The sequence below is a fragment of the Panthera tigris genome, chromosome D3 (genome assembly GCF_018350195.1).
Source record: "Panthera tigris isolate Pti1 chromosome D3, P.tigris_Pti1_mat1.1, whole genome shotgun sequence".
NCBI classification, from domain to species: Eukaryota; Metazoa; Chordata; class Mammalia; order Carnivora; family Felidae; genus Panthera; species Panthera tigris.
The window spans coordinates 26,068,658-26,091,331 of NC_056671.1; the positions used below are offsets into that span (position 1 = coordinate 26,068,658).

Genomic DNA, 22,674 nt, shown 5'->3' on the forward strand with positions numbered 1-22,674 from the left:
AGTGCATTCACACGCATCCCATCCTTCCGCGGGGAGGGATCGTGCCCTCCCCACAGCCAGCTGAACAATGGCCCTGCCACCTTGCTGGGGTAGCTCTGGGGTCCCTTCACCTGCCCTGGCATGCACAGCAGCGGTTAATCTGTGCCTCGGTCCCAGAGAGACATCACTGGTTCAGGGTCGTTGCCATAGAAGACTAGAGTTTCGTGTTCTTCAGGGTCTTAACCTCTGTCCTGCCCCCCGAGGCTACCTTAATGTGTCCCCACTGGATGAGGCATGGACGGGTGTATTAGCCTGGGCTATCCAAGATCCTGAGACAGAGATTCAAGTGCAAGTAATTTATTTGGGAGCTGATCCAAGGAAGCATCAGTTAGGGACAGCGAAAGGAAGAAAGTCGGAACAGGTGCATCGATGAGCGTCTTAGTGTTGTGGCTGCGATGACGAAGTACCAGAGACGAAGTGGCTTACAAACAAGATTTCCTCTTCTCACTGTCTGGAGGCTGGAAGTGCAAGATCAAGGTGCTGTCAGGATTGCTTTCTCCTGAGGCCTCTCTCGGTGGCTGTCTTCCTGCTGAAGCCTCACGTGGTCTTTTCTCTGTGCACGGGAACCCCGTCTCTTCCTCTTCTTTTTTTTTTTTAAATATAATTTATTGTCAAATTGGTTTCCACACCACATCCAGTGCTCCTCCCAGCAGGTGCCCTCCTCAATGCCCATCACCCCCCCTCCCCTCCCTCCCATCCCCCATCAACCCTCAGTTTGTTCTCAGTATTTAAGAGTCTCTTATGGTTTGTCTAACCCTCCCTCTCTAACCTCTTTTTTTTCTTCCCCTCCCCCATGGTCTTCTGTTAAGTTTCTCAGGATCCACCTAAGAATAAAAACATATGGTATCTGTCTTTCTCTGGATAACTTATTTCACTTAGCATCACACTCTCCAGTTCTATCCACGTTGCTACAAAGGGCCATATTTCATTCTTTCTCATTGCCACGTAGTACTCCGTTGTGTATATAAACCACAATTTCTTTATCCATTCATCAGTTGATGGACATTTAGGCTCTTTCCATAATTTGGCTATTGTTGAGAGTGCTGCTATAAACATTGGGGTACAAGTGCCCCTATGCATCAGCCCTCCTGTATCCCTTGGGTAAATTCCTAGCAGTGCTGTTGCTGGGTCATAGGGTAGATCTATTTTTAATTATTTGAGGAACCTCCACACTGTTTTCCAGAGCGGCTGCACCAGTTTGCATTCCCACCAACAGTGCAAGAGGGTTCCTGTTTCTCCACATCCTCACCAGCATCCATAGTCTCCTGACTGGTTCATTTTAGCCACTCTGACCGGCGTGAGGTCCTTCCTCTTCTTATAAGGACCTCAGTCCTATTGATTACGGCCCCACTCTTCTGATCACATTTAATCTTAATGACCTCCGTAAAGGCCTCATCTCCAAGTACAGTCATGTTGAGGATTCGGGCTTCAACATACGAATTTAGGAGGGGATGAAATTCAGCCCATAACAATGAGCTGGCTGTTATGGGCAACTGGGACTCCATCCTGCTGAGGTTCTCTGGGAGCCAGAGTAGGATACACCTGAAGCATCCCGCTTGAGGTCAAGGACACCTGGGTAGCCAACCACCAACTCTTTCCTGTCATGGTTGAAGGGCGCTCCTTGCGCATCAACCCCTCGCCACCTCCAGGCGGCCATGGCAGCAGACCAAACGTGTGCCCTTGGCCAGAGAAAGTCATCAGCAGGGAGTCACTGGGGGCTGCAGTACAAAGCCACCGACTGCTATGCCTGGGCATGGCAGGTATCCAGGGGACATCCACCACAGGGGACAGTGGACCATTCATTCTCCCGTTACCCACTCACCGCACAACCCCACCCAGCAGAGCCCACACTGAGCCCCACAAACCTCCCCAGTGTGAGAAGCTTCCACCCACTATGTGCCAGCCTGGCCTAGTCTGGGGCAGAGACAAGCCACTTTGCAAAGAGACGTCATGATGACCAATGCCATAATGAAGGAAGGTCAAGGGGCTAATGGGAGTATGTATAAGTGACCCAACTAGCCTTTGAGATCGAGAAAAGGCCGATCAAGTGTCAGACACTGTCCCCGGTAATGAGAAGTGAAAATCCCAATAAGAAATTTACAAGAAGGGGCGCCTGGATGGCTCAGTCAATTGAGTGTCCGACTTCGGCTCAGGTCATGATCTCATGGTTCATGAGTTTGAGCGCCTTGTCAGGCCCTGTGCTGACAGCTCGGAGCCTGGAGCCTGCTTCAGATTCTGTGTCTCCCTCTGTCTCCGCCCCTCCCCTCTCATGCTCTGTCTCTGTCTCTCAAAAATAAATAAATGTTAAAAAAAAAATTTTTTTTTAAAGAAAATCACAAGAATAGCTATCAATCGCTATTATTTTCAGGATCTTTTCAGTTTCAAGTAGCAGAAACAAAGCTATGCCATACTGGTTTCAGGCACGGCTGTATCCGGGTGTCCAAACACTACCACCAGGCATCTGTCTTTCTCCAGCTGTCTGCAGAGGTAAGGAAGAGGCCACCAGGGACTTCCAGACCCTCTGCCAACTGACTGTCTTGCTGCCTTTCTCTGCCTTCCCCTCAGCCAAGACATGGACATTCAGGTAGACCTGAGTTCGAATTTCATCTCCGCTCTTACTTGTCACATGACTTTGGGCAAGGAACTTCACCCCTCTGGGCCTCAGTTTTCACTTCTGTAAAATGGGGATAAAATCACCTCTTCCACGGGGCTGTGGGGAGAATTCAGTGACCTCAGCCTGGAAAACGCATAGCCTAGTCATGGGCTCAGTAAATTCTGGCTCTCTCTTTCTCTCTCTCTGTTGGAAGGGCCATTAGAGACTCTCCAAGGCCTGGAGTGTCTTATTCCTGCGAAGTCATTAGAAGGGGGTCTCAGGAACTCAACAGACACCAACGCTGTCTGCAGAGCATGGAAATAACAAGTCCAGTCGACAGATGCCCTTGGCCTTTTTCATGTGTGCAAACATGCCATTGAATTGACTAAATCCAGGCGAGTATCAACCCCACAGCACATTCAGACGCGATCAGGCGCGTTCCGAGTGGTATGACCGTAGGCTCCCCCACACCACATTCAGAGCTACTTTCTTTCTCATCCTCGGGACCTGAAAGCGTACCCTTGACTTTGTGCAGCCCACGGTCTATTTTCCTTTAAGAAAGAGTCCGATGGGGCTGGCAAAGTTTGGGGCCCACTCGTATCCCCCAACCTCTTCCTACACGGTCCCCAGAGCAAGACTTGGAACCAAGGAGGCTTTGGCCAAGGTCAAGGGAGACTTCCCTGCTTCTGCACCCCGAGCTCTGAGTTCTGCCTGTGCCTGCTCAGCCTCTGCCTCTGCCCGGGGGCCTCTCCTTTGTCTCCAGCATGTGTGTGCCCCGTGGGCACGCCTGTGTGCGCCGTGTGCTGCCTCCCCAAAGCTTCTTTGTCTTGGCTTCTTTGTCTTGTCTTGTCCAGACAACAGAGAAGCGGGGCAGAGGGTGTGTTGCTTCCATCCACCCCTTCTCATTATCCATCTGCAAACAGACCCCCTCCAGACACCCCGCACCTGCTCCCCAGCCCTCCCGGCCGGCCGCCCCAGCAGGTGCTGCAACCGGCCAGCCCACGGCTGCTGCCAGAGAAAGGCACAGACCTCAGCCAGCCGCCTCCCCGCCCTCCTCTCCCTCCCCTCCCTTCCCTCCCGCCCATCTCTTTCCCTTTAAGGGCAGATGCCGGCAGAGCCAGACAAGCCCCGTGGAAGACTTACAAAGGACCCCCCCATACACCTAAGGGGAGCCATGTCCCCTCACCCCCAGATCCAGTGCACCCCCAGCCCCATCAGTATATCCTCCTGAACATTCCACTAAGTCATGCTCACTCCGCCCAACGCCACGGTGGTCTCAGCCCCCATCATCCCCTCCTGGGACATCCAGCTTCCACGGCAGGCTCCTCCAACCTGTCCCCCCTCGCCCCAGCCAGAAGACTCTTGAAATGCAAAGCTGCCCTCACCACGCCCCTGCCCCACCGGTGCCAGGATGGGAAGCAAGATCTCCAGCTTTACCCGCAAGGCTGGCCCCTGCTGCTGCCCGCATTCCGCCCTCCCCAAGCTCCTCCTCCAGCCGCCCACCCCCCGACCCAGCCCTGCCCAGCCTCAGCAGTGACGGGAAGCCTTCCCTGACCTCCGGGCGAAAGTCGAGTCCATTAGCTACACACACTCCCTGACTGACCCCAGTTTGGGATTCTATACCTTCATTTGCTTGTCTGTTGTACACACACACACACACACACACTGCCCAACCAGCCTGTGAGATTGGCGTCACCAGGGCTTGGCATAGGGTCTGACACACAGGACGCCCCCCATGCATGCCTGTCCAAAGAGGAACTAAACCTTAAAGCTTAAAACACTGTGGTTCTGGCCACTCATTTCATAGACACCCAGGCAAGGAAAATGACTCACCCGGGGGCTCTGTTCCCAGTGTGGCCAAGCTGAGGGTGTAACCGCAGTGGCTCCACAGCCCCCCTCCCCCCCCTTCTTCTGCCTTCCAAAGGTCACCTTCTCTTTCAGAAGCCAATGAAGCATTTCAAGTGCCCACCCTGACATGGCCGCAGAAACGCAGTCCCCTTTTGGGGTCTCGTCCCCCTCTCGTGAGCGGTGATTGTGTCTTCACCTCTCGCACCTGTCACTTAGGGCACCTCTACCTGTTTCCTCCCCTTTCCCGTGGGCTGTGGCCCTCTCCCCAGACACAGATGCAGTCCTCACCCCACTCTGCTTGCTCCCCATAGCGGAAGCCACACAGAGGTCTTGGGGAAGACGCTAAGGAAGCTTGGAGCAAATAATAACACTTACTAAGCATCACAGGCTTCCAGGTTCTGGCCTGATGCTAGCCAGGGATTGATGCCATTGCCAGGTTACAGACAAGGAAACTGAGGCTAAAGAAACACAGCTAGAGGGCGTCTGAACCAAGATGCAGTCCCAACAGTCTACATCCGGATCCCGGCCTCCTAAAGCCCCCTCCCCACCCCGGTCCCATTACACCTTCCCAGGCTCTCGCCGTCCCCTTCCTGACCGGCAGCCCCTGTCCGATCCTCCCTGCCTCCTGTGGCTCCTGTCTGTTCCAGACTTTCCCACCCCCGCGTGGCCATGCCGCAGCCAGTCTGCAGAACAGTACATTCTTTATTTATGAGATGCATCTTGGCTCTCTGCAAATCAGCTGGGAATGCCACGGGCGCCTGCAGACAGGAGGTGGGGAGTTCTGGAGGCCAGGAAGTCCTCCAGGAGGCAGGCAGGGGCTGGATCCCAGGCACCAGGCTCTGAAAGGGCCACCCAGTTGGCCTGCAGAGCACAGAGGGGGACTGGTGACCAAGTGACCTGTACTTTGGATCCCTGATGCATCCTGGCCTGCTATAGGCAAGCAGGGAAGAGCCCTGGGGTTGGGATGGGGGTGGAAAGGTGGGAAATAGGGTAGGCACTAATATTAACTGAGTGAGTGGCTCCTCAAACCCACATGAAACGCTACAAGGCAGAAATTCTTGTGTTCACTTTACAGGGGAGGAAACAGAAGCTTGCCCGAGGTAAGCAAGCTCTTCCTGAATGTGTAACTTTGTTTTGTCCCCCTCCCCCATCCTCCCCCCAAAAGAGGGAGCTAAGGTGGCTTAGAAAGGTCAGCATAGCCAGAAAAGTATATGTAAAATAAGATCGAAAAATGAGTCCCAGAGAAAAGAATATGGAATCAGGGATTAAGTTCCTCTTCCAAATACCTGACACACGATTCTATCCAGTGGCTAATCATCCAAGGGACTCTACGTGGGTTCTGAGCACCCTGGCAGCCTATGCAAAAAAAAAGAATGCAATTCGTTTTGTGAGTGTCCACGTTCTGCAGACCTGGCGGTGCCTGGTATCGAAAACGGAACGTCAGGATCCCTGATCTAATATCATATCCTCAATTTCCCAGAAACTGTCCCTTGCGCCCCGTCTCCATTCCCTGCTCCAGGGCCGAAAGCCGCGGTCTTTGGACAGCGACTTGGAGGGTGTGTTTCCCGCACGCTGCCACCAGGTGGCAGTGCGGCGCAGACCTTAGGAGGAGGGTTCTCCAAATGGGAGAACAGGTTCGCTCCCCCAGCAGCCTGGAGGACGGGAGGGACCTGAGAAGGCAGCCTGGTGGGGGCAGGGCTTTTTGGTTGAACTTCAAGGAAGAAATCAGGCTGCACTGCTTCTCCACGGGGGGGGGGAGAGAAGGAAAAGCCCTGGACCTTGAGGCTGGAGTCCTGGGTTGGAATCCCAGCTCTGCTCAAACCTGAGCACTGCACCTCTCTTTGCCTCAGTCTTCTCATCTGAGCAAGGGGATGAAAAATGCGTGCTGGGGGGGGGGGGAGGGTGGCGGGGAAGGGGAGAGGAGCCTGAAACGGGGATCAAGAAAGATGGGTGTCACTAAAGCCTGGAATAGCCAGAGGGACCAAGAGCTTCTGAGCTACAGGGGGTGGGGGGAAAAAGGACCCACTTTTCCAGAAAGCCCACCAAAGCCCCCCAGCTGGGGATGAACGGGGGGGGGGGGGAGGCGGGGAGGTCTTCGGGGGAGGGGGGTTTGGAGAAGTCAAAACGTTCAGGATTTTTTCGAGTGTCGATGACAGAAACCCATCCTCGAATGTCTTAAACCAAAAAAAAAAGAACAAGAACAAGAAAAGGCAGGGGGAGAGTGTGTTTTAGTCCGTGTGGTAAAAGGCACATGGGATGCCTGCATAATAGGACAGACGGTTGGACTCATTCTCTCCATTTCTGACCCCCGCTCTCCCCCACACTGGCTTTGTTGTCAGTGTGGCTTTGCTGGCAAGTCCCAAGTTTACCTCCCAGAACTTACCAAGCCCGGCACAAAGGGAGCTTCCCTTTCCAGATGCTTCCAACAAAGTTCCAGAGCTGGCTCTTCCTGGCTCCAACTGGCTCAGGTGCCCACCCCTGGCCCAGTCCTGGTGACCATTGCTGACCGGACCTGGGTCACGTTCTGGCCTCTGCGATCCGAGTGGCCCGAGCCCATTCGATGCGTAAAGGAGAAGCAGTAATTCTCTAAACTGAACCCGGGGCTCCTCCCAGAAGCTTCTGAAGGCTCCTGAAGCGTGAAAGGCCGGTTGCCATCCCTGGGGGGAAGCTGTCACCACACACGGGCCTGCCTCCCCTAGCTCTGTTGCCCGAAGATTCACGGGCGCGCAACCCGGAGAGGAAGGGCCTTCCCACCTCAGGATATCTCGCCTCCGTTAATCTTGTAATTATGGTCCCTGTAAACAGAGGCCCAGGAAGCAGGGCTGGCCACGTGCGCCACCCCGCAGTCAGGTACAGGGCTCCGCCCCCCGGGGACAGGTGGGGGGTCAGCCCACCCCTGGCGCCGGAAGCTCCGCCCCGATGGATGCGTGAGGGCCTGGCTCTGCGCCCAGATGCTTTTCTTTCTCCTTTCCGCAAAGGGCCGCGGCGCGGGCTGGGTCACTGTCACGGGCACTGCTTTGGTCCCTGTTAGTGACGAACAGGTGTTCCCTTCTCACAGGTGCGCAGAAACAAGCCTCTGTCTCCCCCCCTCCTCTCCCTTCTCCGCTCCTTTGCTCCCTCCTTCGGGAAACGTGTGTGTGTGTGTGTGTGTGTGTGTGTGTGTATGTGTGTGTGTGAGATCTTCAGCTTCTCACCCTAACCCCCCTCTAGGCCATCTCTTTCCTCTCTGGCTGACAGCTTCCACCCGAAGGGTTGTCGCAGCGTCTCTACTCCCCGGGACGTGACTCCGTGAAAGGAGCGTGCAGACCAGAGAAAGCGCTGGACGGATGGAGCAGAGGGGGCAGAGAGGGCACGAGTGATGGGTGCAAAGGACCTTGTGCCAGGTGTCCCCCCCCTCAACCCTAGCGACGGCTCTCCCCTCTCCGCGGAGAGGCAAAGAGGCCTCCCGGAAGGTCACCTTGGCTGACAAACTCCAGGATTCGGACCCGGGCGTGTGCGACTCCACGCGTATTGTCACCCTCTGCCCCACGCTCGCTTCCGGGTGACGAAGCAAGAGGGAGCAGCGACGTGGGTGGTGTTTGCTGTGTGGCTCTGGACCAGCCCCCTCCCCTCCTCTCTGCGCCCAGAGGGCGCCCGTTTGTATTCCGCTGTTCCGGACTCTGCGGTCGGTCCTGCTGGCTGACTGCGCTGCTCTGGACCATGGGTATTCTGCACCTACCACCACCTCTGGCCAAATCGTGTCAATAATTCAAGTTCCCTTTGCCTCTATAACCTAAGAAAATTGGTCTCCTGGCAAGAGATGAAAAATAATTTCATGCTCTCTTTCCTCCCCTCCCAAGCTCACCCCTGACAAATTGTCTCATTAGTGCCTGTCACTCCAGCCGTCATCTCACATCTGGGGTACCATTTTTTTGGGTTACCAGCCCCACTCTGGGCTTGGACTCCAGCTGGTTCTTCACAGGCCTGCCATCGAATTCTAATGAGCCTCCCCTATCCATTCATTCTTTCATTCATTCAGCAAATATGGTCTGCTTTGTCCCCCGGGAACCTAAGACGTTCCTATGATAGATTAGAAAGCTCCCAGTTATTCATACTAAAGTGTTAGGGGCTATACTTTCTCAACTCTATTAAGAGAGGACAGGAGCATTGCGACTTACTACTTACAAATGCCATCAGCTCTTAATCTTTCCCCCAAAGCTTACACAGTCCACGGTAAGCTCAATGCTGGTACAGGCTGGTTGGCTTTGGGGAAGTTGCTTGACCTCTCTGAGCCTATGGCCCTCAAGATTCTGATGGGTTTTAAAGGAATAATAACGATGTCAAGGAGTTGCTGTGAGATTTCAATTTTATGACACGTGAATTGAACCAACATAGTATGTATCATCGATATTATCTTTATCATCATTATGAGGAAGGCGTGCCCAAGGCAGGGGACGAGGGTGGTGATGGGAGGTGTCAAAGGAAAAGGACAGAGAGGTAGAATAATGCCAATAGTTTCCAACTGTCACAGTGTCACCTACCATACCTCGTACATGTTCTGGGGATAGGCGCGTGTCATACATCATTTCACTTCTCACAAGCAAAGAGGTGGGTCTTGTGTGTTCCCAGTTAACAGAGGAGGAAACTGAGGCCACAACCTGGTAAGCCCAAGATGCAAACCCAGGGCTGTGACGGCCGCTTCCCCAGAGGCTGGTAGTCAACCCACACCTGTCAGGGTCAGACAGCTGCCCCTCTATGGCGGACACTGCTGTAGGGGTACAGAACCCTGCATCCAGTGCCTCGCAGGGTCTCGGGGGCTCTGGGCGAGGACATATCTGGTTGGAAGATGGCGGCCAGGCCCAGCCCCCATCCCAGGCCTTAGCAAAGCCTCAGAATCTGAGACTGACTTCATTACCCTCTCTAAAATTTCCCCCTTCCTATGTCTTCCTAATGCCTATTCCCTAGGACTGACCATGAGGCCACTTCCCAGACAGCACCCCTGCATCAACAGCAGCACCCAGTTCTTCCGCAGTCCGTTTCCTAAAGCCTTGCTGAATGGCAGGACCCAAACCTGCCAACTAACTTACACTAGGTTGTGATTGACTATCGTGGCTAAGTTGAGCATTTCCCACCTGTGTTACTCAAGTCGCTCATCATGCAAGATGCTCTGCCAAAATAATAATAATAATAATAATAATAATAATAGCTGTGTGGTGGGGTGCCTGGGTGGTTCAGTCAGTTAAGCGTTCAACCCTTGATTTCTGCTTCAGTCATGATCTCATAGTTCGTGAGTTCGAGCCCTGTGCTGGGCTCTGCGCTGACAGCATGGAGCCTGCTTGGGACGCTCTCTCTCACCTCTCCCTCTGTCCCTCCCCACCTGCTCTCTCTGTCTCTCAAAAATAAATAAATAAACATTTAAAATAATAATAATAATAATAATTGTTGTGTGGTCAAATTAGTTTGGGAAAGTCTGAATACTCCATTCTCCCTTCCAGAGAGTCACAACACACGATAAACTATCGCAGGCTTGGCGAAGGGCTGCAAAACAGACACCAGTGATGCCCATGCCTTTTGGACGTCATTTTTTTCTTTTTTCAAGGAACAATGTAACAGCGTCTGCCAAATGGTCTTTGACGACTCTTAACTGGAGGACTGTGGAGGTATGGGGAGAACATCTGTGTCCCCCCCAACTCAAATTGATATCCCTTAAAAGAAGGGAATTTTGTCTGTTTCCTTCCCTGTTTGATCCTTAGAACCTACAGTAGAGTTTGGTACATTGTAGATATTTGATACATGTTTGTTGAATGAATGAATGAATGAATGAGTGATATTGGCAGTTGGACAATATCAGCAAGTCTGTGTTCTAATCCCGGCTTTGCCTCTCACGCACTGTATGTCCTTGAGCAAGTCCCTATCCCTCCCGAAGTTTCCATTTCCCTGCAGGTAAAGAAAGGATGAGACGATGTGAGAAAGTGGTCCAGGTTCATTCTTCTGCGTGACCCTGTCCAGTTTTCCCAGCACCATTTGCTGAAGAGACTGTCCTTTTTCCAGTGGATACTCTTTCCTGCTGTGTCAAAGATTAGCTGACCATACATCAGTGGGTCCATTTCTGGGTTCTCTATTCTGTTCATTGATCTATGTGTCTGTTTTTGTGCCCATGCCATACTGTCTTGATGATTACAGCTTTGTGGTATAGCTTAAAGCCCGGAATTGTGATGTCTCCAGCTTTGGTCTTTTTCTTTTTCTTTTTTTTTTTTTTAAATTTTTTAAATGTCTTTTTTTTTTTTTTTTTTGAGAGAGAGACAGAGTGTGAGCAGGGAGGGGCAGAGAGAGAGGGAGACACAGAATCCGAAGCAGGCTCCAGGTTCTGAGCCGTCAGCACAGAGCCCGATGCGGGACTTGAACCCACAGACTGACAAATCATGACCTGAGCCGAAGTCGGACGCATAACTGACTGAATCACCCAGGCACCCTTTCGGTTTTCTTTTTCAAAATTATTTTGGCTATTTGGGGTCTTTTCTGGTCCTATACAAATTTTAGGATTGTTTGTTCTAGGTCTGTGAGAAATGCTGGTGAGGGATTATACATTCTCACGGGGGCAGTAGCACCCCCAGGAAGGAAGTGAAAATGGTTCTTTGTGAGCAAACAAACAAAAACAACCTTAATTCTTTTTATATATAAAGCACAGATATGCATATAGGACATACACAGATACACATTATATTAAAATTCTGATATAGCTTTGTATTAAATTGTAATATAACTTGTGCTACAAATTTGTATTAAGTCATAATATAAAATTGGATTAAAATTTCACGGTGGGGTGACAATCAGGAAAAGAATGTCTAAGAAAGACTTTTGGAGTGGGGATAGGACAATAATGAAGAAAAGATTGTGAAACACTAGATTTGATATAGAAGGTTCCTTCCAGGTCTGACAGTTTATGAACCTTTGACTCTAGGTGAAGGGGGGGGGAGGTTGGCGGGAAATATCTAAGGGAACAGGAAACAACAAGAACCCAAAGAACCTCAACTTGTGGGGAATAAATCTGGTATTGTGGACTGAAATGCTTCTCCCCAGAATTCATACGTTCGAGTCCCAACCCCAGGGCCTCAGAAGTAACCAAATTCGGAGAAAAGGTCTTTAAAGAGGTGATTAAGTTGGGCCATTGAGGTGGAGCCCTAACCCAATAGGACTGGGTCCTTCCAAAAAAAGGAAGGGACACCGGGGCGCACGCACAGAGGAAAGGTGGGGACAGACAGGGGGCAGCCACCTGCGAGCCAAGGAAAGGGGCCTCACCAGAAACCACCTCTGATGGCACCTTGATCTTGGACATCAACCTCCAGGACAGCGAGAAATACTTATCCGTTGCTGAAGCTGCCATTTTGCAGGGCTCTGTTCTGGCAAACAGCAAGCAAGATGCCCTTGGCATGTTCGAGGAAGACTCACTGGAGGGACAGGGGGTGAGACGGGCCATGGGAGAGGCAGGTGACGGCCAGCCGGTTAACTAGAAAGATGCTGTTGTGCTGTGTTGTGTTGTGTTTTGTGTTGTTTTGTGGGGAGGAGGAGAGGAGGGTTTTGAGCAAAGGAGTGACAAGGTCCATTTTCCTTCCATTTTCTTTTTTAATTTTTTTATCTTTATTTTTTAGAGAGAGGGAGACAGAGAGAATGCAAGTTGGAAAGGGGCAGAGAGAGAGGGAGACACAGAATCTGAAACAGGCTCCAGGCTCTGGGCTGTCAGCACAGAGCCCGAGGCAGGGCTCGAACTCCAGAACTGCGAGATCATGACCTGAGCAAAGTCGGCCGCTTAACCGACTGAGCCCCCCAGGTGCCCCCCTCACCTCCCACTCTTAGCCACCTGGCATCACTCTCCGGGCCACATACTGGCGCCTCAGACCTGATGGCGGGTGTGAACGCTCTGGTTTTGACCTGGGACATGAAACTACATGGGGTGGGTGGCAGGGGAGGGGGGTGGCTTGGACCCAGTGGGGATGGTAAGAAGTGATTGGATTCTGGTACAGTTTGCAAGGACAGCCTGCAGGATTTGCAATGGATTGGATTGAGGAGTGAGAAAGAGACAGACATGTTATGGATTCCAGCTGGAACCGCGTAGCTTCCGTTTTGATGAGCTGTTTGCAATGCGCGTTTGGACGTCCACGCGGAGGTGCCCGGGAGGCAGTTGGACATTCAGGGATCAAGTTCAGACAAGAGGCGGTCGTAGAGATAAGCACCCAGGAGAGTCTTCGCCCCCCCACCCATCTCCTATCACCTGCCCCAGAGTCGTTCCTACCCATCCCAGGCCGGCAGCCCACAGGCTCCCCCGACTCTCCCAGGACGTTGTAACCCGTGGTGGGTTCATCTGAGAGTAAGGACTTCACGTGCCTTGTTTACCACTCCCCGGGGGGCCTGGCGCGCAAAGGGACCCCGACAAATGCTGGTCTGAATGAACGGGACGACCCAAAGAGGGGTTAAGAATTACCCAAGAACAAATGTTCCCAAACACATCCCTCCCCTTCCGGAGCCGGATAATGTTATCTTTTCCAGCAGGCGGCTCGGACCCCACCCTGTCCGGTCTCTGTCCGACTGACTTACAGCAAAGGAAGACACTCCGGAAAAAAGAGCCAGAGGGCTTATGACTGTTAAGGCAATCTACATAATAAAGAAACCAGGGGTGGGGAGAGAGCCGGAGAGAGTGCGGAAAGGGAGTTTATTTCTTTGTTTCAGAGACCTCCCTTAGGGGGTAGAGGACTTTAGGGTAGTATGTGAGAAGGAACAGGGTAAAGACAAAAGGGATATGAGAAATGTCGCTAGGGGAGAGAACTGGCCCCCTTCACACGTGGCTTTAAAAAACACAAACTAAGGGGGGGCGCCTGGGTGGCTCAGTCACGTGATTTCAGCTCAGGTCGGGCTCTGCACTCGCTGGGCACGGAGCCTGCTTTGGATCCTCTGTCCCTCTGTTTGGCCCTCCCCCACTGGCTGGCCGTCCCGCTCGCTCACGCTCTCTCTCTCTCTCTCTCAAAAATAAGTTAACATTAAAAAACATAAAAAATAAAACACTTGTGTACTAAGAACAATTTAGCAGGAAGATAGCAATCATCAATGTAAGTTCACCTACGGTGCCTGGCTGGCTCTGTCGGTACAGCGTGTGACTCTTTGTCTCAGGGTTGTGAGTTCAAGCCCCACGTTAGACTAACAGATTAGTTTTAAGAAAACACACACACGCACACAGACACACACGCACACACACCTAATAACAGAGTATCAACATTCTGGAAAAAAGAAAAAAAAATCAGGAAACAAAAATGGATAAAACTGAAGGGAGAAACAGATAAATCCAGGTTATTAGTAGGAGATATTAACAACCCTCTCTCAGTGATTGATAAAAATCTGAGTTAAAAAAATCAGCAAAGTGACACCTGGGTGGCTCAGTCAGGTAAGTGTCTGACTCGGGCTCAGGTCACGATCTCGAGGTTTGTGAGTTCGAGCCCCGCATCGGGCTCTGTGCTGACAGCTCAGAGCCTGGAGCCTGCTTCAGATTCTGTGTCTCGCTCTCTTGCTGTCCTTCCCCTGCTCGTGCTCTGCCCCTCTCTCTCTCTCTCAAAAATAAGCATTACATTTTTTAAAAAAAATAAAATAAAATCAGCAAAAATGTACAAAAATCTAACCCGCATTTGCCAAAAACACTAACCAACCTCAGCTTGACCTAATTGACACTGACAGAACGCTATACCCAACAACTGCAAAATTTAAACAGTTTTCAAGTATACATCCAAGTTTATCAAAAACAGACCATTTGCTGGACGATAAAATAAGTCTGGATTCATTTTAGAGTCTTGCAATCTTACATTGTTCCAATTTTAGTATGTGTACTGCCAAAGCGAGCATGAGTGTTGAAATCTTATACACTGTATTCTCTGACCACAGGGACTTGATAACAGAGCAATAACAATAAACTATCTAGAAAATCCCAAGGGGATAACATGCCTTTATTAAAGGCAAGTTCTTTATTAAAGAGCCCATGGGTCAAAGAAGAAATCACAAAGGAAAACAGAAAATACCAGACTGAATGATAATGGAGACACGTCCAGTTCAAATCTGGGGGAGCATCCAAAGCTGTGCTCATAGGGAAATTGATAGCCCTAAATGAATATATGGCGGGGGGGGCGGGGAACAGGGCCCAACATTAATGACTCAAGAGACTACCCTTAAAAGCCACAGATGTGGGGCCACCTGGGTGGCTCCGTCAGTTGAGCGTCTGACTTCGGCTAAGGTCATGATCTCGCTGTTCCCGAGTTCAAGCCCCGCGTTGGGCTCTGCGTTGACAGCTCAGAGCCTGGAGCCTGCTTTGGCTTCTGTGTCATCCTCTCTGTTTCTGCCCTTCCCCTGCTCACACTCTGTGTCTCTCTCAAAAATAAATAGACATTAAAAAAAAAAAAAAAAAGAAGCTACAGATGTGGAGAATAAAGTAAACCCAAAGTAAATAGAAGCAAGGAAATACTGAAGAGAAGAGTAAAGCTGAATGAAGGAAGACGCAGGCAAATGATCAAGGGCACCAACCAAGCAAAAGACCGGTTCTTTGAAAGGATTAATAACGTCGGAAAGCACAAGATAACACTAGACCTTCTTTTTTATTACTTTTTGTTTTTCGTGCTGACTGTGCATGAACTGGCTCACATGGGTGCTGGGCTCACACGGGGCACAGGGGGAGGCAGAGGAGAGGGCACGGAAAGACCGCCACAGCCCCTCCGTCCAGACAAGCACGCGTTGGCTCCTCAGCGCCGGTCCCCCCCTGCTCACTGCTGGATCCTGCGGACGCTTTGCACCAGGAAGGTCTGGGCGTGCGAGCCCCACTCTCGGAAATGCTTGTAGTCGCCCGAGTGGTGATCACACTCCAGCACATACTGAAAGCCTCGGTAGCCGGGAAACTGGGAGCAAACCCAGCTGGGAAAGGGAAGAGGCAGACGGTTACCCTAGAGAGGCATCAGCGAGGTGAGCACACGGGGGACGAAGGGACTCGCTACAGACACATTTCAGCCATCCTGGCCTCCCTTCAGTGCCCGGAATGTGCCCTGCTCCCCCCACTACTGGGCCTTTGATCATGCTGTTCCCTCTGCCAAGAACACCATTCCAGCCATTCTTTGCCTGGCCCCCCACCAAGTTGTATTTATCCTCTGGGTCTCAGCTTGTTCTGAGGACTTGCTTTCCAAATCAGGCCACAGTCCGTTATGGGTCCTGGGTAGTTCTTGTATAATTAGACAATTATCAGATTATTTGTAAAATGTCAGCCTCCTCCACCAGCAGGTGAGCTCCTAGGTGTAGGGGTGTGTGTGCCTCGTTCATTGGGATTTCTGATTCCTAGTGCAATGCCTAGCACAGAGGAGGGGCTAATAACTATGGAGGGAGGGAGGAAGGGAGGGAAGGAAGGAAGGAAGGAAGGAAGGAAGGAAGGAAGGAAGGAGAAAAGGAGGGAATCCTATTCCTTTCCCTCCTTCCTTAGCCAGAAGCCCTTCCAAGGAAACGGGCTACGTTGTTTCAATTCATCGACCCCTACATTGTTCAGGACCGGTCAAGACTCGGTGTCTCACTTTCTGAGCTTCTCTTTCTTCTTTGGCAAGAGAGAAGTGGACCCAAGAACCACAAGAGGTTCATCCCACTCACAACAAGATCCTCTGACGCTTCCTGAGAAAACTTAAAACCAAAAACCAAAACCAAACAAACAAAAGCCCTCCCACCTTCACCCCTGCCAAGAGCCAAAGGGCGCCTAGAAGGGGGCGGTATCGTCCTCCCCAAGTGAAGACCTCACATGTCAGGCCTCACCTGCCAGCCCCTGCGGGAAAGGGTGGGAAGGGTCAGTCCGTCCTGGGCTAGATTTGGTCACCCAGCTGCTGCTGACGTGGAACACGGTGCTTGAGCCACACCTTTTTCTTTATGGCTGGACATCCCTTCTCTCCTCTTCTGGGGAGAGACCTCTGCCACCCTATGCTACCTCCCAGTCAACGTGGGAAAATGCTCATTTGGTGAAGAGCATGTGACCCTTCCTAGCCAGTTAGACCACCCACTTCCTGCAGCATGACGATTGGTTCAGAGTCGAGCACATGACCCAAATCGGCCCAATGAGAGCCTTTCTGAGAACGTTGGGTGGAATCACTGAGAAAGAGGCGCCCTTCCTGGGGCGGGCTGGGGTAAGAAGCTTCACTGTTGTCTTTGCATGGAGAGAGCTTGCCTGAGATTATAGCCCCAGTAAGACAGACAGAACAGGAAAGAGAGAGCCCTGCTGTAGCACCTGGATCCAGCCATGCCTGAAGCTAGTTACAAGGGTCAATAAATATCCTTTGGGAATAATGTCAGGTTGATACGGGAATCTACCACTTGCAACCCCACAAATTCCGCCTGATACCTCCCTGTGCCTGAGTGTCCTCCTCCGGATTGTGAGCGTCAGAGCCCCAAAGTCCCCAGCACACAGTTTTCACAAGAGGTGTCCCTGTCCCACCCAACAGCCTCTCCTTCCCCGCCAGGCAGAGCCTTGGATTCACTTACGCCCCCGAGTGGACATGGAAGGAGCCCACTTCATTGCCATCCCAGCCCATGGCCTGGAGGGAGGGGTAGTCATCGCTCAGCTCGCCTTTCCTGCCCAGAAAGTTCTCTTGCTCGAAGATGGTCAGCCTCGAGTCACGATGGTTCTGTAGGCAAGGGAAACTGTCAGGCCACCAGACACCCAGCTGAGAACCAAGGAGCCCCTGCTAAGCCCCTGCCCTTGATCCCCAACCCCATCAGCCTTCCTTGCAAACCTTTTGGAAGGGCAGTAAGGCAGCAAGCACCAGAAACCTTACAAGGGTATAGCATTTGCCTTTCCAGAAATGTACACAAAGAAAAAGAAAGGAAGGAAAGGAACGGAAAGAAGGAAAGAGAAAGAAAGAAAGAAAGAAAGAAAGAAAGAAAGAAAGAAAGAAAAGAAGGAAGGAAGGAAGGAAGGAAGGAAGGAAGGAAGGAAGGGATGATGGAGGGAGGAAAGGAAAAGAAAGAAAGAAAGAAAGAAAGAAAGAAAGAAAGAAAGAAAGAGAGGGAGGAAAGGAAAAGAAAAGAAAGAAAGAAAGAGAAAGAAATGGAGGGAGGAAGGAAAGGAAAGGAAAGAAAGAATGAAAGAAAGAAAGAAAGAAAGAAAGAGATGGAGGAAGGAAAGGAAAGAAAGAAAAAAACGAAAGGAAGAGATAGAGGAAGGAAAGGAAAGGAAAGGGAAGGGAAGGGAAGGGAAGGGAAGGAAAGGAAAGGAAAGGAAAGGAAAGGAAAGGAAAGGAAAGGAAAGGAAAGGAAAAGAAAAGAGAAAAAGAAGGATCAACCTGAATATCCCACTAGGGGATCCGGTGGTAGACGGAGGTAAGAAGAGGACTGTTGAGATCTGGGTTCAAATCCTGACTCTCCATGTACCAGCTTGGACATGGCACACAACGTTTCTCCCCTTTTGCCATACCCCTAAAATGAAGCTAATCACCTTTCCTTGTCAGGTTCGTTTGGAGGGCAAAATGAAATCGGAAGCTGTAAACTGTGTGAAATCAGGGATGGCATCTGTCACAGTCCACCATGGGTCCCTATATCGGCACAGCGCCTGGGCCATTGTGGAGTAAATACATGAGCGAATGAGTTTACTCACACCCTGAGACACTAGGGAGCCATGAACAGCGATGCTGTCAAAGAGATTTCATCACCCAGGAGGATGACTGTGATGTATTTGCCCAGGGAGAAAAGCTGGCTTCCAAGCCTGACGTTCGTTGTGTTTCCATCTTTATAACAAAGTTACGAGTGGGCCTAGATACAGAGATATAGACGATATAGGTGTATAGATACAGACACAGATGTCAGTATCGATTGGGACAGGCAGAATCTGTGGGTAACAAACAAGACCAAAGGAAGTCTCCAGCACCTTTACGACCGGGCTTCTGTCTCAGAGGTGTGGAGATGAGAGACTTTTCTTACTCTGCCATATCAGGTGTTTTCCTGAACTCTGGACGATCAATGATTTTTAAATTAATAAAAGCTGCCTTTGGAGAAAAACAATACACCTTTTCGAGCTTCGGCTGTTTGGTCTGTAAGATGGGGATAACAGTGCCCACCTCCACCCCCGACTCCATAAACAGTAGCTAAAGCATACAATCAGGAACACTGGTAAGGAATCAGGAGCAAGAAATAGAACCTTCCTCACCATCTTATCTGCCAGTATCCCCGAGTCATGAAAAGAGGGGCACCAAACACGCAGGGGCTCAAATCTTAACCAAAGTCGCCAAGGGCACAACATTTGCACCTGTCTCTGTCCAGATGTTACCCATTCTTCTTCCCCACGAAGTGGCCCCACTTCCAGATGAAGAAACTGAGGCTCAGAGAAGGGAGGGAAGCCTTGTCACACGTAAGTGACAGGAAGATGGGGGTGCCTGGGTGGCTCAGTGGGTTAAGCGTCCAATTTTGGCTCAGGTCATGATCTCACAGTCAGTGAGTTTGAGCCCCGTGTTGGGTTCTGTGCTGACAGCTCGGAGCCTGGAGCCTGCTTCGGATTCGGTGTCTCCCTCTCTCTCTGCCCCTCTCCCACTTATGCTCTCTCTCTCTCTCTCTCTCTCTCTCTCTCTCTCTCTCTCTCTCTCAAAAATAAATAAACGTTAAAAAAATTTTTTTTAAGTGACAAGAGGATGTGAACTCTGGCGTATTCTGTTCCCAAGTCCCCACTGGGACAAGGTGGTGGCGGGACTCACAGCGCAGGTCACCGGTCGGAAGGAGGTGAGCCTGTCGGCTGGGTAGGCAGTGTTGCCGCTCCAGGCATCCCAGGACGGGTACTCGCCCCGCTCCAGCACATACTGCTGCCCTTGGAAGCCAGCGTGCTCGTAGCCTACCCACCTGCAGGCAGAGGGTAGAGAGAGCAGGAGGTAAGAGACCATTCGTCCCAATGCAAGATCAGCGGTTATCATTTAGGAGCATCGAACAACGTCTAAAGGCATTTTTAGTTGTCACGCTGGGAGGAGGGAGGAGAGGGTGTCTGCAGGGAGAGGCTAGACATGCTGCGACACATCCCGAACGCAGAGGTCAGCCCCCATAACACAAGTATCTGGCTCCGGACATCCACTGTGCTCAGGTGAAGAAACCTAGTCCAGACCCTGTAGTCCACTGCCTTGCTGTGTGTCCCTCGGGTGGGGGAACTGCTCTGTGCCGGTGCCTGGCCATCTTGCATGCGGTCCTCTGGGCCGTGGAGACACGGCTTGATCACAGGCTGACCTAAGCCTTGGTGGGATTCCTTGTGATCCTCCAGGAACGCGGGGAGACAGGCAGTCTTGTGAGGAGCGGCCAAGGACCATTCCCACCCACCTCCCTTTCTTGAGAAGGCTTCCATGAGACGATTACTCTCGGGGTCCCTTGACACATGGGACTGTCCACCGCCCTCCACCCTGCAGAGTCTAGCAGCGAGCCCCAGCCGAAGCGTGGAGCGGCTCCCCAACAGCGGGGCGCCCACCACACTTGCTGTCACCCGGCCCCTTCTGGCGTCATCCGGTGGGACCTGAGACGCGGCAGCCACCATGAGGCCCTTGCTTTCGCTGTCTGCATAAGAAACAAGCTGTCGCATGTAAGTAATGAACCTGAGGTTATTGTCTCCCCACCCCCCCCGGCAAAGCCTAGCAGTTTGCTGGACACAGCCCTGGACAGGTCGCTGCTCCCATCTGACCCTCAGTTCCCCATCTGTACAAAGCAGAAGCTAGAAGAGTGTTTCCCCGGGTGTGAGGTGCATAAATACCCCAGATAACCTCCGTGGCACTCACGGGCATAGTCTAAAGTGACTCCGAATCACTTAGAACCTTGTTCTCCTTTCAAGCTACTTCCCAAACTTTTAGAAACTTCCATCTACTCTCGTAGCCACTAGCCCCAAGTAGCTAATTAAATTCACACTTCTATTAAGTTAAATTAAAATTTTGGTTTTGGGGACACCTGGGTGGCTCAGTCGGTTAAGTGTCTGACTTCAGCTCAGGTCACGATCTCACGGTCCATGAGTTTGAGCCCCGCGTCAGGCTCTGTGCTGACAGCTCAGAGCCCGGAGCCTGCTTCAGATTCTGTGTCTCCCTCTCTCTCTGCCCCTCCCCCGTCGCACCCTGTCTCTCAACAATGAATAAATGTTAAAAAATTTTTTTCAGTCCTTTAGTCGCACTGGCTCCAAATAAGTTCCCAATGGCCATATGTGGCTTTCAATTTACACAAAAGAGGGACATTTCAGACCCAACACTTGGTTCGAAAGATCTGCCCCTACAGGGCTGCCTCATCCAGTGGGCAGGCTCTGAATGAACGTTGCCTTCTGCATTTGGGCAGTGCACAACCTGCTTAACCTTATACCACTCCCCAGCACTTCAAACCCAAGGAAGGCACACCGGTACCGTTAGAGTCTGGGAAGTTAAGGCCTAGAACATTCCTTTCTAGATCCCTTCCTGTCCGCCCCCATCCCAACTCAGATCCGCGCCCTCCCCCCCCCCACCCCCAGCCCAGACTCACGCTCCACTCAGCACTTTCAAAGATCGCACAGTCTCAAAGCCAAGCTCCAGCACACTGGGGCACTCTGCCGTAAACTCATGCCTCCGGCCCTGGAAGCCCTCTTCATCCCACACCACGATCTGTGACAGAGGGAAAAGGTGAAGACCAGCCTCAATCAGAGTCCGGTGGGGGGTGAGGGATTAGGACCTCACCCCAGGACTAGGGGGCGGGGGCGGGGGCGGGGCAGGGATCGCAAACTCAGATGTCTCCGGGAGCCAGGTGGGTGAAGAGGGCGAGGGCCGCACCCTGGAAAGCACAGACCCCGCCAAGGGGTGGTCTCAGCTCAGTGCCACCTGTTTTTTGCCACCTGGAGATGCCGGCCAGATTTTCCAGTGTCTCAAGACCATCACTGTATCTGGACTCTTCTGTGGACCCTCTAGGTTTTTAAAGGCTGATGATAAATTTGGAAACAAACGCATTTTAACACAGAGGAGGCCGAAGAAACCGTGCCCAGAGACTGTGTGCAGTCACCTGTTTGCCACTGTGTAACGGTTAAATCTGGGGGCCAGAAGACCCAAGTGCGAATCGAGACCCCTGTGTGTAACCTTGGGCCAGCCCGTTCCCCTCTTTGGGCCTTGATAGCATGCTCTACAAAATGGGCTCTCATAACATGCCCCCAGCGTGAGGTGGGGATTCAGGGGAGGAGGACCGAGGGGGTCGCCCATCTCTGCGGCCCCACCCCCACTCCTCAGCACCCCGTGGGTCTGCCTACCTTCCAATGTCCTGTGGTTTTGGTGCACTGCAGGGTCATGTTGCCAGCTTCCTAGGCAAGAGAAGAACATGATAAGCTTCTGGCCCGCCCCTCCGCTGTCCCTCTGGATGCTAAAGTCCCGTTTGGGCAGGGTCGGGAGCCAGATGGCGTCCAGATGCGACGGGGCCCTCTCCTCTTCCCATCTGTGACTAACATCATCTCCCTTACTTCCATTCTACACACCATCTCACAACTCACCGTTCCGGGTCCCATTGCCTCTGAGCCCTGCTCGGTATTAATTTATCCGCTCACTATGGGAAATTCTCCGCGGCTGCCAGTGGGATGCATCACTCCAGCAAATGCCAGCGTGCTAAGTTTGAGAGAGCCCCCTCCCCGCAAGAGGACACCTGACCCAAAGAGGCGACTCTCACGGTGGCCACTGAGGCAACGGGACTGTAGGAATAATTCTGCTTTTAAATGAAGGTAGTAGGTATTGGCCGTGATGTCTGGGGCCTGACCTTGGCTAAGGTGAGGATGACCTTCAGCATGGCACAGTGACATCCCCAGGATGGGAGACCTGGCCTCCCCACCTCCCACAGTGCTCGCTCGGAACGTGGATCCCACCCTTTCTCCAAGCCCGGGACTTACCAAGACGGACCCAGAGAATATGCCAGAACATGCGGGGACCAGCCGAGGTCAGGCTCTTATAGGCAGGGAGGGGAGAGGGCCCCTGGGAGACAAAGCTCGGACTCAGCATGTGAGCCACCGAAACAAAAGCCAGTCCTGGCTGAAGTCCCAACTGAGAGGGGTCAGCAGCGTTGGCTGTAGCTGGAAGGGAGAGGGTCAGGTGGCCTCCCTCAGGGATCAGCCATGAAGAAGAGAAGAAGGGGAAGTTCTACCTTAATCAGCTCCATGAGACTCCTGATTGGAGCCGGAGAATGAGCACTGGACAAGGAGTCCAAAACCCTCA

General features: G+C 51.9%; 1 protein-coding gene and 1 long non-coding RNA gene across 2 annotated transcripts; both read right to left on the minus strand.

Moving 5' to 3' along the window:
- Window positions 1-328: 328 nt before the first annotated feature.
- Window positions 329-7,236, minus strand: LOC107179656. The gene is made up of 3 exons (XR_006209982.1): window positions 6,864-7,236; window positions 5,767-5,836; window positions 329-622 (listed from the first exon to the last, which is right to left on the minus strand). It is a non-coding gene; the product is annotated as an uncharacterized LOC107179656 (long non-coding RNA).
- A 7,849-nt stretch (window positions 7,237-15,085) lies between these two features.
- CRYBA4 (crystallin beta A4) lies at window positions 15,086-22,398 on the minus strand. The gene is made up of 6 exons (XM_042962382.1): window positions 22,353-22,398; window positions 21,726-21,776; window positions 20,975-21,093; window positions 19,198-19,339; window positions 16,997-17,139; window positions 15,086-15,400 (listed from the first exon to the last, which is right to left on the minus strand). The coding sequence occupies exons 2-6, from the start codon at window positions 21,762-21,764 to the stop codon at window positions 15,253-15,255; spliced, it is 591 nt and encodes a 196-aa protein (XP_042818316.1). The 5' UTR covers window positions 21,765-21,776; window positions 22,353-22,398; the 3' UTR covers window positions 15,086-15,252.
- Between the last annotated feature and the right edge of the window lie 276 nt (window positions 22,399-22,674).